The 20,797-nt window shown below is 33.4% G+C and overlaps 1 protein-coding gene across 5 annotated transcripts in view; it reads right to left on the bottom strand.

Annotated features, from left to right (window-relative positions):
• The window catches only part of YTHDC2 (YTH N6-methyladenosine RNA binding protein C2), an 83,391-nt gene that overhangs the window by 50,676 nt on the left and 11,918 nt on the right, over positions 1–20,797 (bottom strand). For all 5 annotated transcript variants that reach the window (XR_014239172.1, XM_082375159.1, XM_082375160.1 and 2 more), the window contains exons 5-12: positions 17,210–17,376; positions 16,340–16,442; positions 14,926–15,082; positions 11,874–11,981; positions 10,599–10,747; positions 8,710–8,845; positions 4,802–4,928; positions 4,524–4,589 (exon numbers count right to left, since the gene is read on the bottom strand). Coding sequence is in view for 4 of the 5 variants with exons in the window: in XM_082375159.1 (XP_082231285.1) it covers positions 4,524–4,589; positions 4,802–4,928; positions 8,710–8,845; positions 10,599–10,747; positions 11,874–11,981; positions 14,926–15,082; positions 16,340–16,442; positions 17,210–17,376 (1,013 nt within the window). In the remaining variant the exon portion in view is untranslated. The remainder of the gene's footprint in view (positions 1–4,523; positions 4,590–4,801; positions 4,929–8,709; positions 8,846–10,598; positions 10,748–11,873; positions 11,982–14,925; positions 15,083–16,339; positions 16,443–17,209; positions 17,377–20,797) is intronic.

Here is a 20,797-nt window from a genome sequence, read left to right as displayed (position 1 = left end):
TAGGATGACTATAATAAAAAAGACAGATAATAATAAGTGTGAGAGAGGATGTGAAGAAATTGGGACCCTAATACACTGCTAGTGGGAACGTAAAATGGTGCAACCACTTTGGAAAACAATGTGGCAGTTCCTCGAAACTGTTAAACATAGTGTTACCATATGGCCCAGCAGTTAGACTCCTAGGTATACAGACAAGAAGAAATGAAAATATATGTCCACATAAAAACCTGTATACAAATGTTTATACCAGTACTATTCATAACATCCCAAAAGTGTAAAAAACCTAAATGTTCATCAATTGATGAATGGATAGACAAACTGTGGTCTATCCATAGAATGGAATATTACTCAGTCGTTAAAAAGATGCTACAACATGTACAAACCTTGAAAACATTATGCTAAGTGAAAGAACCAATCACAGAAGATCACATATTATATGATTCCATTTATATGAAATGTCCAGAACAGATAAATCTATAGCAATGGGAAGTAGATGAGTGGTTGCCTAGGGCTGCTAAAGTTGGGGGAAATTAGAAGTGACCACTAATGAGTACAGATTTCTTTTTGGGGTGATGAAAATATTCTCAAAATTGGCTGTGGTGATGACTGCATAACTCTTTGAACATACATACTAAAAAACACTGGATTATACACTTAAGTAGGTGAATTATATGGTATGTGAATTTTATCTCAATAAAACTTAAAAAAACACAAACTTTTGGTCATCATTTACATTTTCTTAATAGGTTGTTTCTAATTGTTCATTATTATGAACAATATTCTGGAGAATAGTTCATATATTAAAAAAAAACACTCTACATGTATCAGCTTAAAATGACTACTAATTCAGTTATCCTATACTAAAAGCAGGTTGATTATGCTATTTCCCGAAAGCCAAAATCAGTAGAAATTACTGAAATAACTCCCTTGCTTCTTCATCCTGTATGTGAAAATATAAAACTGCCATCACTAGTAATTATCAATATGATTTCTAGAAAGTTCAGTTCAGCCCAATCTTTCTTAAAGAGCTTAGCAGAAAAATAACATAAGATTGCTTTCAGGGACTTCCCTGGTGGCGCAGTGGTTAAGAATCTGCCTGCCAATGCAGGGGACACGGGTTCAAGCCCTGATCTGGGAAGATCCCACATGCCACAGAGCAACTAAGCCCGTGCACCACAACTACTGAGCCTGCACTCTAGAGCCCGTGAGCCACAACTACTGAGCACACGAGCCACAACTACTGAAGCCCACGCTCCGCAACAAAGATAAGCCACGGCGATGAGAAGCCCGTGCACTGCAACAAAGAGTAGCCCCCGCTCGCCACAACTAGAGAAAGCCCATGTGCAGCAACAAAGACCCAACGCAGCCAAAAATAAAAAATAAATAATTTTTTTTAAAAAAAGACTGCTTTCAACAGGAAAAATATGAAACTTCTGCAACGTTATAATTGTAGTATTTAAAATTTTTAAATCCAATTTAAAACATTCCAAGTTTTTTGTTTTCTTATTTTTACCAGGTAAATTAAGGAGGTATTATGTTCTTTGTTTAATGCTATAAACTTTAGATATCAAGTATCAATAATCCAGCAAACATAATAAATTTAATTTAAATATTTGAAATTTATAGTTGATAACATCATGATCTGTGGAATAAAAAGAAAGCTGACTTAGCCAGGATAATTAAAATATTATCCAGATAACTGTTTTACATGGTAATCTGTAGTACCTATTCAGCTACACCTAACACCGTAACAATATCTGGAACATTCAAAGTGTTAGCATTAAAAGGATTGCAAGTTCTGGTGCTATTAATGAAATGATAATAAAACCCACCACACCAGAATTAGCATTTGGATCTGCCAAGACTTTGAGACTCTACATTATCATTTAATGAAATTAAAATGATAAAACTAATTTCATATTTCAAATGTTTACTTCATCTAATATCCGAGACTTCATCTATAGATTTAAATACAAAAACCCAAGTCAAATAAAACATTTTATATGTTCTTGAATAATAGATGTTTTAATATATTTTAACTTCATACTCTATTATTTTTTTGACAGTCTTATAGGTTGAAAATAGATAAAAGCTATCAATGTACTATAAAATATATTTTCTTTAAATTTCTTCTAAATATCTTTTTTCTTTAAATGTCTAATCTAAAATCTATATAAATATCAAAATTTATCTAAAATAATTATCTAAAAGAAGAATTATAATAGTTTCATAGGATTTTGAAAGTATTGCCCTTTTTTTTTTTTAAATCAAAGTAATACATGTACATAGTGTTAATAAACAAGGGTTTTATAGAAGTTATAACAAAAACCCCTCTCCACTCCTAGTCACACTGCCTAGGACCTTTTTTCAATTCTTTTAGCCATTTCTTTTGGTATTTACTGACGTATTTCTAAGCAACATGCATCATCTGCTATTTATTGATTTAACAATTTAGTAATTATCTGTGACTCTCCAATTAATGAAAAATGAGGTCACCACCCCCATCCCCATATAGTTTCCACACACACAAACCCATACAATTTTGTTTTCTGTGTACTTAGCACTAATTCTTCCCAAAGTGTCCAACAAATTCATGAAATCTTTTTAATATGATCAAAACCATCAGGTAATCCTTTTTACCCCAGAGGGCCCTTCCTCCTGGAGCTCTCTGTCTTCTGTTTCTATGAGACTAGGCTTACTGGGCAGCTGCCATAGTAACAGCCCTGTGCACCAACATACTAAGCATTTCTTTCACTTATCTCCTGTGCTGGATCTACTGTGTTCTTCTCTGTTTTACTTCACTCCTCATTTTTGTAGAACACATTCTCTAACAGCTTCCTCATAAAAAAATACATAGGAAATAAATTTTCCTATCCTTTTTCTACTATTTTCTATTTTTTTGTCTTTTTTCCTACTTTGTCAGCAATTTTTTTCAACTTTATCTTGCAACCCTTCTGAATTACTTTTCTGCTATCATATTTTCATTTTCAAGGGCTCTTTCTTTTTTATTCATTCTTTCAAAAATAATCACTGAACATCTATATCCAGACACTGTCCCTGAACAAAGGAAACAAGGAGCTTACTAAATTCCACTGGAGAGAAGAGACAGACAATAAACCAATAAATACAGTAAATAAGTAAATTATATAGTTTATTAGAGGATGGTAGGTCCTATGGACAAAAGAAAAAGTAGAACAGGTTAAAGAGGATCAACTGTGGGGGGAGGCAGATTGCAATAGATAGGTAAATTTGGGTAGCCCTCATGAAGATGAAATTTGAACAAAGATTTGTGTTCTGTTCCTTTTTTTTTTTTTTTTAAGCACACTGTTTTCTGGTTCATGAATGTTATTTTCGATTACTATTTTTGAAGTTTTCTTCTGGTCACTGATGCTCAGTTTTATTCAACTTCTTGGGGTTTTTTGTTGTTACTGTTTATTTGATGTTTGAGTGCTTTTTCCACTCAAATGCCTGGTGATCAATCCTTGGCAGTTTGTTTATTTTTAAAGAGTAAAGCACAAAAACCTCCATGTGTACAAGTGGGGAAAATTGAGTTATCTGGTTTAAAGATGGTCATTTCATTGAAGGAATATCAAACCTCTTAAAGTTCTAAATCTTTTCTCTAGGCTTGGTCTGTTTTTCCAGGAAGGAATTCTCAAGTTTTCTGCCAAAGAACATAAGCTTCAAACAGGAAAAGGCGATAGGGACAGCAGGGGAAGGGATTGGATGGTATCTCAACTTTTAGTCTTTAAGTAGACTTTCACTTAAACCCCTTTTCTGTTTGACACCTTACTCCCACTCTCCCACTGTACCTGGTCACCCCAAGTCCAAACTCTAAATGGTTTAATTTTTCAATAAACTTCCCACATCCTGCTACAGTGGGAAAGAGATATCACCTGAGGGCAGGGGAGAAGGGAATCTGAAATTCCAAATATTCCTCATACAGAATTTCAACTAACTCTGTTATTTTTTTAGCCCTTTCTTTCTTTGTTTCATTCAGAAGTAGTTGAATGAGCCTCTAAGAAGTTCAAAGCTAAAATGAGGTTGTTTCTCATTGGCACTTCCCTCTTTAGGCACTCAGGCTTCAGCTTTCTTAGCTTTGCTAAGTCAAACATCAGTAATCCATTAGCCATATATCATCCAAAAATTTACTAACATCTTTCATCAGTTGCCATATCCTCTTCCATTCTCTCTGACTTTGTTAGTTTACACATTTTATATTCCTTCCTTACCATTTTAGTGAGGTTCTGGGGAAATGCAGAGAGACAAATACCATGTTTAACTGGAAATTCCCCTTCTTCTTTTTTAAGATAAAATAAAAAATAAGATAAATATTATAATACAGTGGATCTTACTAGCAACCTACAAAATAACTGAAAGCTGTTATTAGAAAAACTCCTTAGAACTATAAAAAAAAATCTGGATAAGAGACTATAAATAGCCTTCATTTGTCACATTCTATGATTTATATGGCTAAGTTTCTTAAAAAGGAGTCAGGATTAATTAAAAATAGTATAAAGTGTTACCTGTAAGATTCTAGAAGATCCACAATTTCTGTCTGCCCAAAGTGTTTAGCCCAATCTAAAGCCATCCTGCCAAAATTCAAAGATATCGAATTAAGAAAGAGAAATAATATTCTCAAAATTATAAAACTAGTTACTCAAATTTATTCATTCACCCATTAAAGTAGAGATGTATGAGCAATTATTACAAATAGCTTTTAATATAAAGACATATAAGAAATCAAAAAAGATATGTGTAGTTATACAAAGATATACAAAGAATGAATGCAATTTAAAATTACCAGCCATTTGATGCTTTAATATGAACATTGGCTCCCATACTAATTAACTGTTCTACTTGACTTGAAAAACCTCGTCCTGCAGCAACCATCAACGCTGTTGCACTGGTTTCACTATGTCTGTAATCCACTAAAAGAAGGAAAAGATACATAAATGTTAAATTTCCAAATTACTTTGGAAAATCATTTTAATTTTCTTGAATGTTAGGAGAATTAACCTGGGACTTGCTCCTTTACCTAAGTATATAACAGCATTGTATAACCTTTAACTCAGTTGATCCAAGAAGATCCGATACTGATGTGTCCTTAGTATAAGGAGGATGAAATAGGTACTATCAGTTGGAAGGCAGGAGAAGGAAAGATAGTTGTTAATTAAAACAGAAAAGGAAAGCTACTAACTTTGTAGAATCCTTAAGTAATCTTCCTAAATCTAGATATTGCCTTGACCAAATGACAAGATATAATTAAAGAAGAATTAAAAATTTAATTTTCATCAGTATCTGGTAATGAATGCTTAAAAGGGCAAATGAAAAGTTCAAAATGATTTTTTGATGTCCTTTCGTTTTGCTTTTATTACCCCATCATGCCAGGTTCTTACTATCTTAGATGCTTAATGAGAATAACACTGGCAGGAAGTTTACTTCCCATAAAACCCCTCCATGAGAAAAAAATTAAACTTTTATTGAATTTAAATTCCTTCTTAGAATATATTTCAAGCAATGCAACATACTATAATTACTGAGAACTAATTTTCATAAATTACAAAATTACAAAATTTCAGAAAGAAATCACCACTGGAAAAAAACCTCTGTAGTAAAATTTAAATAATTACAAAAGGAAAATTTTAATTTTCCATATATACCCAATTATCTTCATTATTTAACAACCCTCTAAAACATGGTATCCGTTATTAATATAAGCCAACGGTTCTCAAGGTGGGGAGAGGGACCTATGGAGAGAATTACTTCAGGCTTTTTATTTCTGAAAACACAGATAGCTATGCCTTACTCCTAGATTAAGATTCAGTAGGTCTGGGATGGCCAGGAACATGCATTATTACAGAGATCTGCAAAGATTATGATTTGTATTCACTATACGCGAATTACTGTTTCAACAGAATATTCAATTAGGGGTATGGATAAGTGTGGGAGTTTGAAAACATCCAAAAATTCTTTAATACTCTTCCCCTCAAGGGGTGGAGCCTAATTCCCTTCTCCTTGAGTGTGAGTTGGACTAAGTGACTCATTCTAGCAAATAGAATAAAGTGGAAAAGATGGTGTGCAACTTTGGAGACTAGGTCATGAAAGGTACCTATAGCTTCCTGCTTGCTTTTTCTTCTTCTCTTCTGAATCACACACTCTGGGAGAAGCCAGCTGCCACATTCTGGGAAGAATAAGGCAATGCTATGGAGAGGTACAGATGGCAAAGAACTGAGGCCTTCAGCCAATAGCCAGAGACAAACTGAGGCCTCTAGCCAACAGCCATGTGAGTGAGCCTTCTTGGAAGCACATCCTCCAGCCCCAGTAAACCTTAAGATGACTGAACCCCTGCCAACAGCTTAACTACTACTCCATGAGTGACTAGGAACCAGAACCACTCAGTTAAGCCACTCCCAGATTCTTGACTCTCAGAAACTATGTGAAATAATAGATGTTTTAGGTTGCTAAGTTTGGGAATCATTTGTTATGCAGCAATAGATGATTAGCATCCAGCGTTCCATAGAATGCCTAGTCTTACTAAACCAGCTAATTACTACCTGGTTATACAAGATCAGAGGGAAATTGATATGATTAAAAAAAAAATCTACCAAGCCCAAGGCTTCCTGGATCACACGAAGTATTTTCAACTCTGGTGCCAATTAAGAGTTGAGATTTTAGAAGAGAAATAAAAACATGGGAAGTAAATTACTGCTCATAGAGATACCATAACATTTTAGTTTACTACATGCACATGGCCTAAGACATTAGAATACTGGGCTCTGGAAAATGTCTAATAAAACTATAAAGGAGAGGGACCTGGGTCCACAGGATGACCATTATCAAAGTAATAGTCTAGTATTCTCTAAAGAAATATCTAGGAAGAGGGTCAAAGATAATACAAAAATACTTTAAAATGTTTCATAAATATTTTAAAGCAACATGTCTCAGAGTTCAAATTTCCTAACTTATGGATAGAAACCTAAATGAAGTAGGCATTGGGCCATATGAGTATCTGTGGGGACTGCGTTCCAAGCATAGAAAACAACAAAAACAAAGGCCCAAAGATGGGAATGGGCCAGCATATATGAAGAGCAAGAAGACAAGAGTGGCTAAAGCACAGTGAACAAGGAAAAGAGTAGTAGAAAATGAGATAAAAAAGACTGTCAGAGACTACATCAGGGAAAGAACTTTGATTTTTATTCAAAGTGTAATTGAAAGCCATGGGACAGCTGAGAGAAGAGAAGTGGCATGATCCAATTTCCTTTTCAAAAGGATCAATCTGATTGTTCTCTGGAGAACAGACTAGTAACATAAGAATAGAAGCAGTTAATAGGCCACTGTAATAGTCCAGGAAAGAAATGTTGGCTTTGACTAGGATGGCAGCAGTAGAGGAAGTAAAACATGTGAGATTCGGGACTTATTTAGAAGGTAAAACTAACAAGATTTGCTAATGGATTATATGTGGGGTATGAGAGCAAAGTCAAAGATGATTTTATATTTTGTTGCCTTAGCAACTAGGTGAATGGTAGTACCCTAGAGTTAGATTCAGTGTGCCTGGGATGGCCAGGCATATGCATTTTTAAAGAGGTCTACAACTGATAATGATCACTAAGGGAACACTAAGGAAAAAGCAGGTTGAGAGGGAGGTAGAAAAACAGAGAATCAAGTTGTTTGGGGAATATCTAGTTTTATTCCCCTAACGGACTTCCAACCGGAGATGTCAAGTGGTGAGGTGTATTGAAGTGAGGGGGGAGTTCAGGATTGGAGACGTAAAATTAGGAGTCATTTTAAATAAATATTTAAAGCTTCGACTAGATGAGATCCATCTAAGGAGTAAGTGTAAATAGAAGGTCTGAGGATTGAGGCCTGGGACATTCCATATTCAGAGGTCAAGAAAAAGAAAAAAATCCTGCCAAGGAAACCAAGATATACCAGCCAGGGAGATGAGAAGAAAATAAATCAAGTAGGGAATATCAGAAGTTAACTGAAGAACATGTTTCAAGAAAGGAGTGATCAAGTATAGTAATAATAATGTTGAGAAGTCCAAGTGAGGGGATAAACTACTTGACATCTAAATCCCTTCCAGTACTGACCTTTTATTATCATCATTCTACCTTTTGCCTAAAAGCCTTCAGGGTCCTAAAACTCACCCCTGATTGCCAATATCCATTATAACCAACTAACGAAATCAGAATAAATCATTAGCGAAAATATGTCATGTGACATAACGCAGGTACATGTGAATCAGAACTTGAACCTATATAACTAAAGGTATACTAAAATTTTCCATTTACTGAATGAATAATCTAGAGCAAAAGTTATTAACATTTTCCCCCTGTTTTGAAATAACAAATCTCTTTGAAAATCCAAGATATTCCAGGGGTAAGGGTGATGCATAGGGGGGAGTATATTTATGTCACAAATTTTATACACATAAAAATACTTTTGCATATAACTGTCATATATTCACAGACCCCATGAAACTATTCTGGAGACATTAGGTTAAGAGTCCCTGATTTAATACAATACTTATTTATTCTACTATGCTAATAAGAAGATCCTGATTTGTACATTTGAAATAAGTACTCCAAAAGAACAAAATATTGGTTGTGAACAAAAAGTGAATTTTGAATTTTATGAATTAAGCTATACTTCTATCATAATAAATAACTTCAAGGGTAATAAAAAGAAACTTAAATAAATTATACTTACCACTAACATTTTCAGTTAAAATAAGGTGAAAGACCTGAGCAAACGCATCAACATCTTTATGCAGCCATATGTCAGAAAGACAAGCATCCATTTCCTTTATTAACCATGGTTCAAGGCAATTCACATCTTTTTCTGTCTTTAAAAAGAAGCAAAGATTATAAATTACTTAACAGCTTAACCTTTGCTTGCAGAGAACATGAGATGGCCATAACCGCCACAAGAACTACTAACCATTCGGTATTACAGCAAAGGCTTTGACATAAAAGTTTCTCATCTCATCACAAACATAATCACTCACAACATTGTATCTTGTTTTCACATTCATCTTTTATCTGAGAATGAGCCTGTCAACAAAGGAGTATGATACAGTCACAATATTAACTGTGCTTCTGACAGAATGTTGCTAAATGTACCCATATATCAGTGGTCTTATGTCCCAACTGCACAACAGAGGAAACATCACCTGGAGCTTTTCAACACCGAAGCCATGTCCCACCCCAGAGCAAGTACTTCAAAATCTCTGGGATGGAGGCCAGATTCCATAGGACTTTAAAAGTTCCTTAGGGGATGTTAATGTGCAGCCAGGCTTAAGAATCACTAATTAAGGGACTTCCTTGGTGGCACAGTGGTTAAGAATCAGCCTGCCAACGCAGGGGACATGGGTTCAAGCCCTGGTCTGGGAAGATCCTACATGCCGCGGAGCAACTAAGCCCATGCGCCACAACTACTGAGCCTGCGCTCTGGAGCCCGCGAGGCACAACAACTGAGCCCACATGCCACAACTACTGAAGCCCACACGCCTAGAGCCTGTGCTCCACAACAAAGAGAAGCCACCACAATGAGAAGCCCGCGCACCACAAAACAAAGAGTAGCCCCCACTCGCCGCAACTAGAGAAAGCCCACACGCAGCAATGAAGACCCAACGCAGCCAAAAATAAACAAATAATTTTAAAAAAAATCACGAATTTAAATGGTCAAAATGCTGTTCACTGAACCAAATGGATGTTCCCTGCACTAAATAACAATTTTTAAACATTCTTTAAAAGTACACATTCTTTAAAACTATAGTTCATTTGGATGCATCAGAACTTTAAACACTGGGAGAAAACTGCAAGCATATCTGCATTATGTAGCTTCTCATGCTCAAAAGAGTTTAATTCTTTTTCTAAAAAGTGCATAGTCCCAGCCATCTCACTAATCACCAATGCTTTTTTAAGAATTCTAAACCAGAATCAAAGACCAGAAGGGACCTAGGAAATCCACTGGTTCCAGTTTTCAAACAGACTCCAAGGAATCCAAAGTAGCAGAAGCCCCACTTAGGGGTGGGGATGGAGAGTGATGGATGAGCAGGCAGGATTTCTACAAAATATTTCATTTGTAAAAGATATTGTGGCAAAATAGAAGGGAGAAAAGCAGAAGAGAAAAAGAAACTGAGGTCTATAGTGGGTAATTGATTTTACAGAGTCACATGGCTTTGTGGTAGAAACATCAGTCTTGATTACTTGCCCTAATACCAACAGGCTTTTCTCAGTTTTTTCCTAACTTAGCTTATCTTGCATTGCTTAGCTCATAGGTTCTTAAACTTTTGAGATGATAAAATATCTAGCAATAATAATGTATGTATATATACATAATATCTACAACTATTTTCTTCACAAAATTTATAGAAAATATTGAAATAATTTTAACTCAGAATGAAACAATAAAAGATGTTGCATTATTTGAAAAAATAAGTGTATAGAAAATTATTCTGAAAAATGTGTTGTAGTCTAAGATAAACTAAGGGAATTATGCCTTAATAATGTAATAAAAAATATAATCTCATAAAATGTTCTTTAAATTACACAATTTTCACTCAAAATAGCAGTGTGAAACCACTGAGGTCTTACCAACTGACTGAAGACGGCATCACCACCATCATCCAATAAATCATATTCTTCAGTCACATTTGGGACAGCTCTCTGTCTCTGAGATTCAGGCTTGAAAGTATTCTCTTGAGCTGAGTACCATTCTGTAAGTGTGGTTTGTTGTCTTTCCTCTAAATTAATTACCAAAGAAAATAAGTAGATAAATTCTTTGCTTTTTGAAATATATTTCTTTGTTTAAAAAAATTAAGTGAAACTGAAAATACCTAAAAGTTGGCCTTATTTTAAAGTTACTTTTTAAAAATATATTAATTAGGAACATTCAATAAAATGTGTTACGCTGAACCAAAAGGAGACATGAAACTGCTTTATAAAACCTCATCTATTCATCTACTAGTAGGAAGTTTACTTCTAAATAAGGACATAATTTAATGAACAGTATTTTAGCCATATAACAAATACTGTTTAAATCAATGACTAATATTCATATAGCACTTTGTAGAAAATCATTTATTGAATTTCTACCACCATGCTAGCTGTTTGAGACACAAGTTATATTCAATTTCCATTTTCAAAAGTTTTGAGAACCAGAAGTTTTATAATTTACATATTAGTGATTCAGCACTGCACTGTGACACAGGCATTGCTAATTGCTTTTTTCAAGTGAAGAATCCAAAGAAGTTAAGATTATTTGTCCAAGGTTATACTAATTAAACAAAGGAATCAAAGCTTGAAGCCAAGTCTTCCATCATGAATAATGTAGTTAAAAGTAAGCAAAAGGAACTTAACCTTAATTCATAAGCTGAGATATAGTATAAATCATAAGAGATGTATTAATAGGCAAGTCATGTTAAATTCAAAGTACTGATGCAATTCATAACAATATCAAGATGTGAAAAACTCAACAATTATACCAAAGGTGAGCCTGTTATTACTCATATGCTACTCTTTTCACTCCCTCACCCACTCCCCACTCCCACTCTGTAACACATGCTGGGGACAGCCAGCTCAAATCTTCTGCCTCCTTAAAATAGTGGTTGAATATCTGGATACAGACACACTCAGCCTCCTCATCTCTGGCATCCCCTTTCAATTCCTCTCTATAGATTATAACTTCTGGACATAAACCAGAATGTAGAACATCCATATGGGACAGTATTCTAATATAATATTCTACAACTATACACAGAGAGAAACACTTTCAAGTGTCCTTGTATCTGCATAGTATAAGACTGGAGTACTCCAAAAAGTCAATATCAATAGTAATTTTCTTTTATATTTGTTTGATAAAAAGCTTACCTCGTTGTTTTTCCTTTTTGTATTTTAACATTTCTTTGTTTGTGTATCCAGTAGTTCTTAAAATGTCTTCTAGAAACATTTCTTTTACTTCAAATGGTCTTCCCTGTACTAAATAGGAATTTTTTTAAACAGTCAATTTGCATCTTAGAGATAATTCACATAAAAACATGAGATTCTCAAATTAATAAATCTAAGTATTAATCCAAGGCAATTCCATAGGTCAAGTGATCCTCATATTGTCCTTTAAATATAACTCTGATCTATATTTTAGACAACTGTTCATTTGCATGTTTTTTTCTAGTGTTTACTATTTACTTGATTGTTTGGCATCATGCTAGGCACTAGGAATATAAATGGTAAGCAGAAACAGAGTTCCTCCTGCTCTCTTGAAGCTTGAAGCTTGCAATCTAGCAGGGGAATCTGACACTAATCCAATAATCCAAAACATCAATGTAAAAATAAAGTTGTAAAAAGTCCTATGAGAGAGAAGTACAAGATACCATGACAGTACATAATAGGGGAATTTGAAGGAATCAAGAAAAGCATCCTCACTGAGAAAAATGAGAACCAAGAGAAGGGGGTAAACAAAATGACTAAGCTACGCAGAGAGGAAAGAGTATACTATGAAGAAAAAAACAGTACGTACAAAGCCCCTGTGGTGGGAAAGAGTATGATGTTCTCAAGGAACTAAAAGGCCAAGGGCAAGCTAGTTGGAACATGATGTGAAGAGCGGTGTGAAGAAGGGATTGTAGTTCAAGATGAGGCAGAAGAAATAGATAAGCCTTATTAAGGGTTTAGGTCTTTATTCTGAAGTAAAGGTTGTTCAAAGTTTCAAGCTCATAAGAGTATTTAACATCATCAAAATTCCACTTCAGAAATCTGGCTGAAAATTCCACGTTGGCTGCAACATGGGGAACGGATTTAAAAGAAAGCAGAGTGGATGAAACAGACCAAGCAGGAGCAATTACAACAGTTCAGGCTGAAGAGGACAATAACCTGAAAATGGAAGGAGACAGACAGACTCTAGATAGATGGGAAGTAAAATCCACAGAACTCAGCATTAGATTAGATATGGAAGAATGATAAGGAAGTGTCAACCACAGTTCTTGAAAGTCTGGCTTACAAAACTCAATGGATAATGTTGTCATTTTCTGAGGCTGACAAGGAAAGCTAAAAGAAAAACAGGTTGGCTTGTGGGAACTGGGGTTTGGTTTTAGACATGTCAAATGTTAGGTGCCAAAATGACCTTCAATTAGCAGATGCATAAATTTTATGTGCCTTACCACCCAGTAATATTATGAGCAAAAAGACTTACAGGTTTGTGACTTAGGTGATTAGGTCAATGGTATGATTAACCAAAACAGGCAACACAAGAGAAGCAGATTTTTTAGAAAGGATTAAGTATTCAGTTTGGGCGTATTAGAGGTGAACTGCTTATAAGCAACCAAGTCCAAAGCTCTGGAGAACAGTTTGAACTGGGAAATAAAGATTCAGGAGTCATCAGTGCAAGAGAAAGTAGAAGCCAAGGGCAAGAATGAGATCTTCCAGGAAAACTAACTGTGCACCCCCAGTACCTAGTAGAGAACAGCATAGAGCAGGAAAGAGAGAAAAAGCAAAGAAATCAAAGGAGGAAGGGAAGGGAAAGGGGATGGGGAAGGGTGGGGAAGGGCAGGGAAGGGAAGGGAGGGGAAGGAGGAAAGGGAAGGGGAGGGAAGGGAGGAAGAGAAAAAAAAATGGATCATGAGAAAAATCCTCAAAAATATCAATATTTAAGCACCATGCAAAAGAAGAGAAGCCCACAGAGGAGACCAAGAAAGTACAGGCTGTAATACAGAATGAGACTTAGGAGGTAGTTCTGGCAAATAAATTATGGGATACGAGCATTTCACAAAAAAGGGTAACGATTATGAGAAATATATGGAAAATATAATTAAGATTTTTATGTAAAATTAAATCAGTTTCAAAACAATACTGGTAAGAATGCACAAATGAATAGCCCCATAAACTGCAGAAATGTGAATCATTTCAGCCTTTTGAAAAAGTAAAACGGCAAAACCATCTTACTGTTAAAATTAAAAATAGATACATTCTTTTACTCAACAATTTCACTTTCAGGAATCTATCCTTAGAAATAAGAGCACCAATATATAAGAATATATGTAGAAGGATGCTCATAACAACGATGTTTATAGTAGGGGAAAGGGAGAATCCAGGACCAATCTAATGTCCAAATATTAAGAAATGGTTAAATAAATCATGGTACATTTATATTAGGAAATATAAAAGCAGCTTTTCAATATAATGAACTACATCTAGAGCTACTAAACTGGAGAACTGTTCATGATATACTGTCATATGAATAAAGTAAATTGCAAAACATTGTATATGGCATGTGCCCATTTATGTAAAAACCATTTTCTATAAACCCAATATATATGTATATATTTACATATGTTGTATGAGCATGGACAAGGTGAGACAGGATATACACTAGGCTTCAACATCAAGTAATCTCAGGGAAGAAAAGATATGAAATGAAAAGAAGACAGGTGATTGTGAACTTTTTCCCTGAATGTTTGTACTATTTCACTGAGATAAACACATACAACTTTTTCAATTTTTGAGGAGGAAATTAATAATTTTTTTAAAGATTGGTGGAAAAACCAGATTTGATTAAAGGATAAGGACAAAAGTTAAGTGGCAACATATTTATAAGTACATGGGAAGTAAACATGGGTGTATAGACTACTCTTTGAAAGAGTCTAGCAATAAAGGCAAAGCTATAGGACAGAATTTAAAGGGGAATACAAAATAAAGTATATCTCCTTTTAAGACTAGAGAACTGGCTCACTACACAATACCAAAGAGTTGTAGATGGAAAAGGAGAGGATGAAAATATATAGAGATGACTGATTAAGCATATCTCAGAGAAAACATAAACGGATGCTCTATACATCAGAACATTCCCCAATTTCTATTATAATAAATAAAATCAAGCCAAAAATGTATTCTTTCATAAAAATCCTAGAAGAAATCTGACAGTTTAACTTACTGTATGTCACTGGACAACTCCCGAAATACCTCATAAAAAGATTTACATCTAAGGCAGCACTAGAAAGAATTAGTTTCAAAGTTGGGTGCTTCTGCAACAAATCTCTTAACTTTGTAAGTAAAAAATCACTAAATCGATCCCTTTCATGTACTTCATCCTGCAGTAAACAAAAACAAAATCATGGAACAGTTAAAACATAAAAATAACTAAAGTCTTTAAAATTATGGAACTACTGGGTTTCACACTAATTCAAGTTAAATATGGACACAGCCAATTAGTGAAAATTTTGTATTATGGACAATTTAGAAATAATCAGACATTAACGACCTACTATGGGTAACAAAACACTGCCCTTTTTCCCACAAAAACTACAACAATTGCTGAATTAGTGGAGTCTAATTTAATGTAATTTTAATAAATACAAAATCTATTTTAATATGCTTCTGTTAGCATCAGAACCAGGTGCGTCCTGTGGTTTGAATGCACAGAACTAATAAGTTTCCAAAAGCTGCTCTATCACAACCTTATAAAACTTAATCTAAGTTTTCTGACACAAACTGGATAAAAGCTTAGAATTCTTTAATAAGGTGGTAATTCATCTACTTATTTCATCAGCAGCTAGTTAATTTAGCAGCTTAACCATGAAGTTAAATGACTTTAAAGTATGCCTCTAAGATTTGGAAGAGAAATCAGATGACTAAGCACAGAGAAAAAAGAAAACTTTCACCATTCTGGAGAACTCTTAAAATACATGTGCCATTTTCATATATAAAAAGCACTTTTTAAAAAACTATCTACTTATTTTATTCTCACTCATAAAACCTGATGGTAAGAATATCTTTATTTAATATAAAATATTTATTTCTAACAATTATGGACAATAAAAAGTAACTTGAGGGACTTCCATGGTGGTCCAGTGCTAAAGAATCCACCTTACAATGCAAGGGACACGGGTTCGATCCCTGGTCAGGCAACGAAGATCCCACATGCTGCAGGGCAACTAAGCCCACACGCCACAACTACTGAGCTCCTGTGCCTCAACTAGAGCCCACATGCTCTGGAACCCGCATGCCACAACTACAGAGTCCACATGCCCTGGAGCCTGCACGCCACAACTAGAGAAGAGAAAACCTGCAGGCCACAACTAGAGAGAAGCCTGCTCCACAACGAAAGATCCTGAATGTCTCAACGAAGATCCTGCGTACTGCAACTAAGACCTTAAGACCCGACACAGCCAAAAATAAATTAAATAAATAAATAAATAAATAAATAATAAATCTTTAAAAATAAAAATAAAAAATAAAAGTTAAAAAAAAAAGTAACTTGATTAGAATAGCCTGTTTTAAAAAAATTGGTTCTCATTTATATCCTATTCTAAAAATTTAATTAGATATTTAAATTTAAATATTCTTACCACAATAACATGTGTCACAGTTGACAATGAACTATCTCCTGCCATCAGAGTACGAAGCAGTACCCCATTGGTGCAAAATGTCAGAAGTGTCTTTGGAGAAACCCTTTTTAAAAAATCAAAATAAATTTCACAATTACAAATCTTTTATGTAATTAAAACAAGGTCATATATTAAATGCTAGTGTCCTTTGTACTTTAATAAGTGTTACTAATATAACAGTGTACTAGTATATATGTTTTATTAGCAAAGTTATGTGAAATATGTATTTTATGCCTGATAATCTCACAAATTTATTATTACTAACAGCCTTTAATTTAGTAATTATTTTGTTAAAGAACTTAAATAGATATTTTTTAAAGATCTTAAACATTTTTTACTTGGGGGAAAAAAGTATATCATAAATGAGATTAGCTTTTTGAATCACTATATCCAAATAACTGTGAGCAAAGAAATGGTACTACTTCTCAAGAAGGTACTACTAGCACTACTACTACTAATAATAATAATCAATTCATTCACTAACATTTACTGAGTGCTTACTGTAAACTTCACATCAAACCTGTGCTCTAGATGCTTTCATTAGCCGCATTTTATAGATGAGGAAACTAAGACTCAAAGAGGTGAAATAACTTGTACTTTATCATGAAACTATGAAACAGGATTTCTATCTATGGCCCAAACTCTTTTTCAAGCTATTTATTTATTCAAAACCTCACTAAGTTTAGACATGAGCTCAATGTCCTATTATAAACTTACTTGGAGCAAAATGATCATCTAACTTTTCAACTAACACATGCTCTATATTTAGTGAAATATAAATATTTAGTCTTTTCTAAGAATGATAAAATGCTACAGGTGGATTGTCTTTACCTGCTTTCTAAACGGATCTGGTACCCAATTGTCTGACCAATCCTTTCTCTTCTCTCTGCAGCAACTCTTTCAGCCACAGCAATAGCTGCTAATCGTCTTGGTTGAGTACAAAATATACGGCAGGGGATACCATTTTTAAAGCAATCATCTAAAAGGAACTGAGGAATCTGAAACAAATTTTAAAGTACTATAAGATAACATAATTGTATATCCAGAAAATCCATGTCAATCAACTGAAAAACCATCAGAACTAAAAAAAGTTATGTAACATGTCCAAACATAAAATAATCATAAAACCAACAACTTTCATGTAACTGTTAATAATCAGCTAAAAAACGTAATTTAAAAAGATCTTGTCCACAATAGAAACTAAAACTAAAACACTTAAAAACAAAATCATAAAGAAATAGTTAAGGTTTACATGAAAAAGATTATAAAACACTACTGAAAAACAATTATAAAACACTACTGAAAAACATAAAAGATGGGAATATACTAGAAAAATATGACATATTCCTGGATAGGAATAATCAGTATTACAAAAATGTCAATTCTCCCCAAGTTATCCTATAAAGTCAATAAAACAACAATCAAAATTCCATTGGACTTTTTTAAATAGTGAAAAATATAAAGAAACCAGAAATAGCCTAATACCAGGATTGCAGACACTTTTCTATAATTAAATTTAAACAGGTCAGAAAAATTTTAAATAAAAAGTAAAAGTCTTCCCCACCCATACCACTACCAATAGTCCTCTCCATGAAAGTAACTACTGTTAAGTTTCTTATAAACTCGTTTGGGGAAAAAAAAAGTTTATACAACTTAAATTATTTGTGTATATAAAAGGTTTTTATTCACACAAAGTCATTATTATACTTAATGTTTGTAATTTGCAGATGTCACTTAATAACATATCAGATCTACCTAATCCATTTTAATAGCTGCACATTCCATCTTATGGATGTGCTATAATTTAACAAATATGACTATACATTAAGTAATTTCCAGTTTGTTTAGGCTTGTTATTTTTGATGCTGTTGCTTACTATTATAAAGAATGCTGCAGTGAACATCTATCTTCACATACTTATGCAAAGACAAATATATGTGGAGTCAAAGAGCATATAAATTTAAATTTTCATAGAAAAATTATCAATCTGCCCTTCAAAACAATTTATACTTTTACCAACAGAGCAGAAGACGCTGTTTTCCCAACATCTATGCAAATGCTGGATTTCATCAATTTTTAAATTTCAGCCAATTTAATAGTTGAAAAATATAATTATTGTTTTGATTTCATTTCTTTAACTATGAGTGAAAAGGACATCTTTTCATGCATGTCTTACCCTCCAGGATTTTTTAAACTTGACCAGTTCATCCAGAAGCATAAATGCAAACAAACTGCTAAGAAATATCTAAAAAGAGAAGCTAATAAAGAGGAATATTATGCTACATACTGTAAAACTACAAAATGCAAAAAGTGAGAACTTGGTGTAGGAACAGATAATTAAAAATACATAACAAAAATTCCAGAAATATACCCAGGTACTATAGAAATTTAGTATTTGATCAAAAGTAGTATCTCAATACATGCACCCCAATGTTCACAGCAGCAGTATTTACAACAGCCAAGACATGTAAGCAACCTAAGTGTCCATCCACAGATGAATGGATAAAGATGTGGTGTGTATATATATATATATATATATATATACACACACACACATACACATATATATATACACACACACATACATACACACACACACACATATGTACACAATGGAATATTACTCAGCCATAAAAAAAAGACTGAAATGTTGTCATTTGCAGCAATATGGATGGACCTAGAGAATATCATACTAAGTAAGTCAGACAGAGAAAGACAAATATTATATGATATCACTTATATGTGGAATCTAAAAAATAATACAAATGGGTCTATTTACAAAACAGAAACAGACTCAAAGACATAGAAAACAAGCATAAGGTTACCAAAGGGAAAAGGGAAGGAGGGATAAGTTAGGAGTATGGGATCCATAGATACACACTACATAAAATAGATAAGCAACAAGGATGTACTATATAACACAGGGAACAATATTCGATATCTTGTAATAACCTATTATGAAAAATAATCTGAAAACAATTATATATATATATATATAACTGAATCACTTTGCTGTACACCTGAAACTAACACAATATTGTAAATCAACTACACTTCAATTTTTAAAAAGTAGTATCTTAAAATCGGGGGAAGGGATTATTAAATGAAAATTGTATTGGAACACTAGATACTAACATAAGGAAAAAAGTTAGATTCCTACCTGATATGACACAATAAATAAACTCCAGATGGATTTTTAAAACTACAAATATAAAAGTATTAGAATAAAATATTTGTAGGAAAATGTTTTTTAATCTTGGGGTAGAAAATGATTTTCTGAGCATGGCATGAAGCCCTAAAAAAAGACTGACAGATTTGACTATTTATAAAAATGTAAAACTACTAATCAAGATACCATAAGCAAAGCTAAAAAAGCAACCAAAAAATTGGGAGAAATTGTTTTTAAGATATCTAACACATAACAGCCATGCATCCATAATGTACAAAGCACTATTAAAAATAAATCCAAAATGATTAAACCTAAAGAAAAATAAGATATAAATAAGTACCTCACAGAATATAAATAGATAATAAGCAAACGAAAAGATACTCAACTAAGAATCAGAGAAATGCAAATTAAAACATTATTTTTTGCTTATCAGATTGATAAAGGTAAAAAAAAAATTATATCCATTGTTGCCTAAGTTTTAGAGAAATGGGAACTTTCAATACATTCAGTACTATTTTAATATGATAACTCTTTTTTGAATTAACAGACAGTAACTAGTTAATCTAGCTACTAAAATTTTAAATGCAATATTTTTGATCCAGCATTTCCACTTCTAGGAATTTATCCTATTAAAACATTCCCACAAATTAGAAAAGAAATATTAGGATGCAATATAATAAAGTAAGTACAGAGTAAGAATCCTGCTCTGCCACTTCCTAGTTATGTGAATTTGGGTAGATTAACATCTGTAAGTTTTAGTTTTTATTCCTCATCTGTAAAAAGAGATAATAACAAGCCTACATATCTTGGGTTAATAAGAGGTTTAATTACGATAACTGTTGTAAAACTTCAGCACGCAGTAAACAGTCATTTATTTTATCACTGTTATTACAAAAATGCTCAGGAATGCTACTCAATTGTTTAAAAAATGAGGTCTATCGCTAGGTACTGACACAGAAAAATATCCAGTATCTATTAAGTGAAAAAAGCAAGATGCAAAGCGTATACATATTATCCCATGTTTGTTTTAAAAATAATCTATATCAATACTGTAAAGAGAATAAAAACAAAACAAACAATCCCCCCAAAAAACCCAGAAACACATACTCCAAGTTTCTGACAATAAACCAGGGAAAGAGGAGGGGGCAAGAGAACTAGAAATCTTTCACTTTCCATAATATTTTCTATAATGTTTGAATTTTATATAATGAACATGAATAATGAATATGAACATTCAAAAGGCAAATAAT

This window comes from Balaenoptera borealis (assembly GCF_965194805.1).
Source record: "Balaenoptera borealis genome assembly, chromosome: 2".
Taxonomy (NCBI): domain Eukaryota; kingdom Metazoa; phylum Chordata; class Mammalia; order Artiodactyla; family Balaenopteridae; genus Balaenoptera; species Balaenoptera borealis.
Note: the sequence above shows the minus strand (reverse complement) of the source record. Positions and strands in the feature narration are given on the sequence as shown.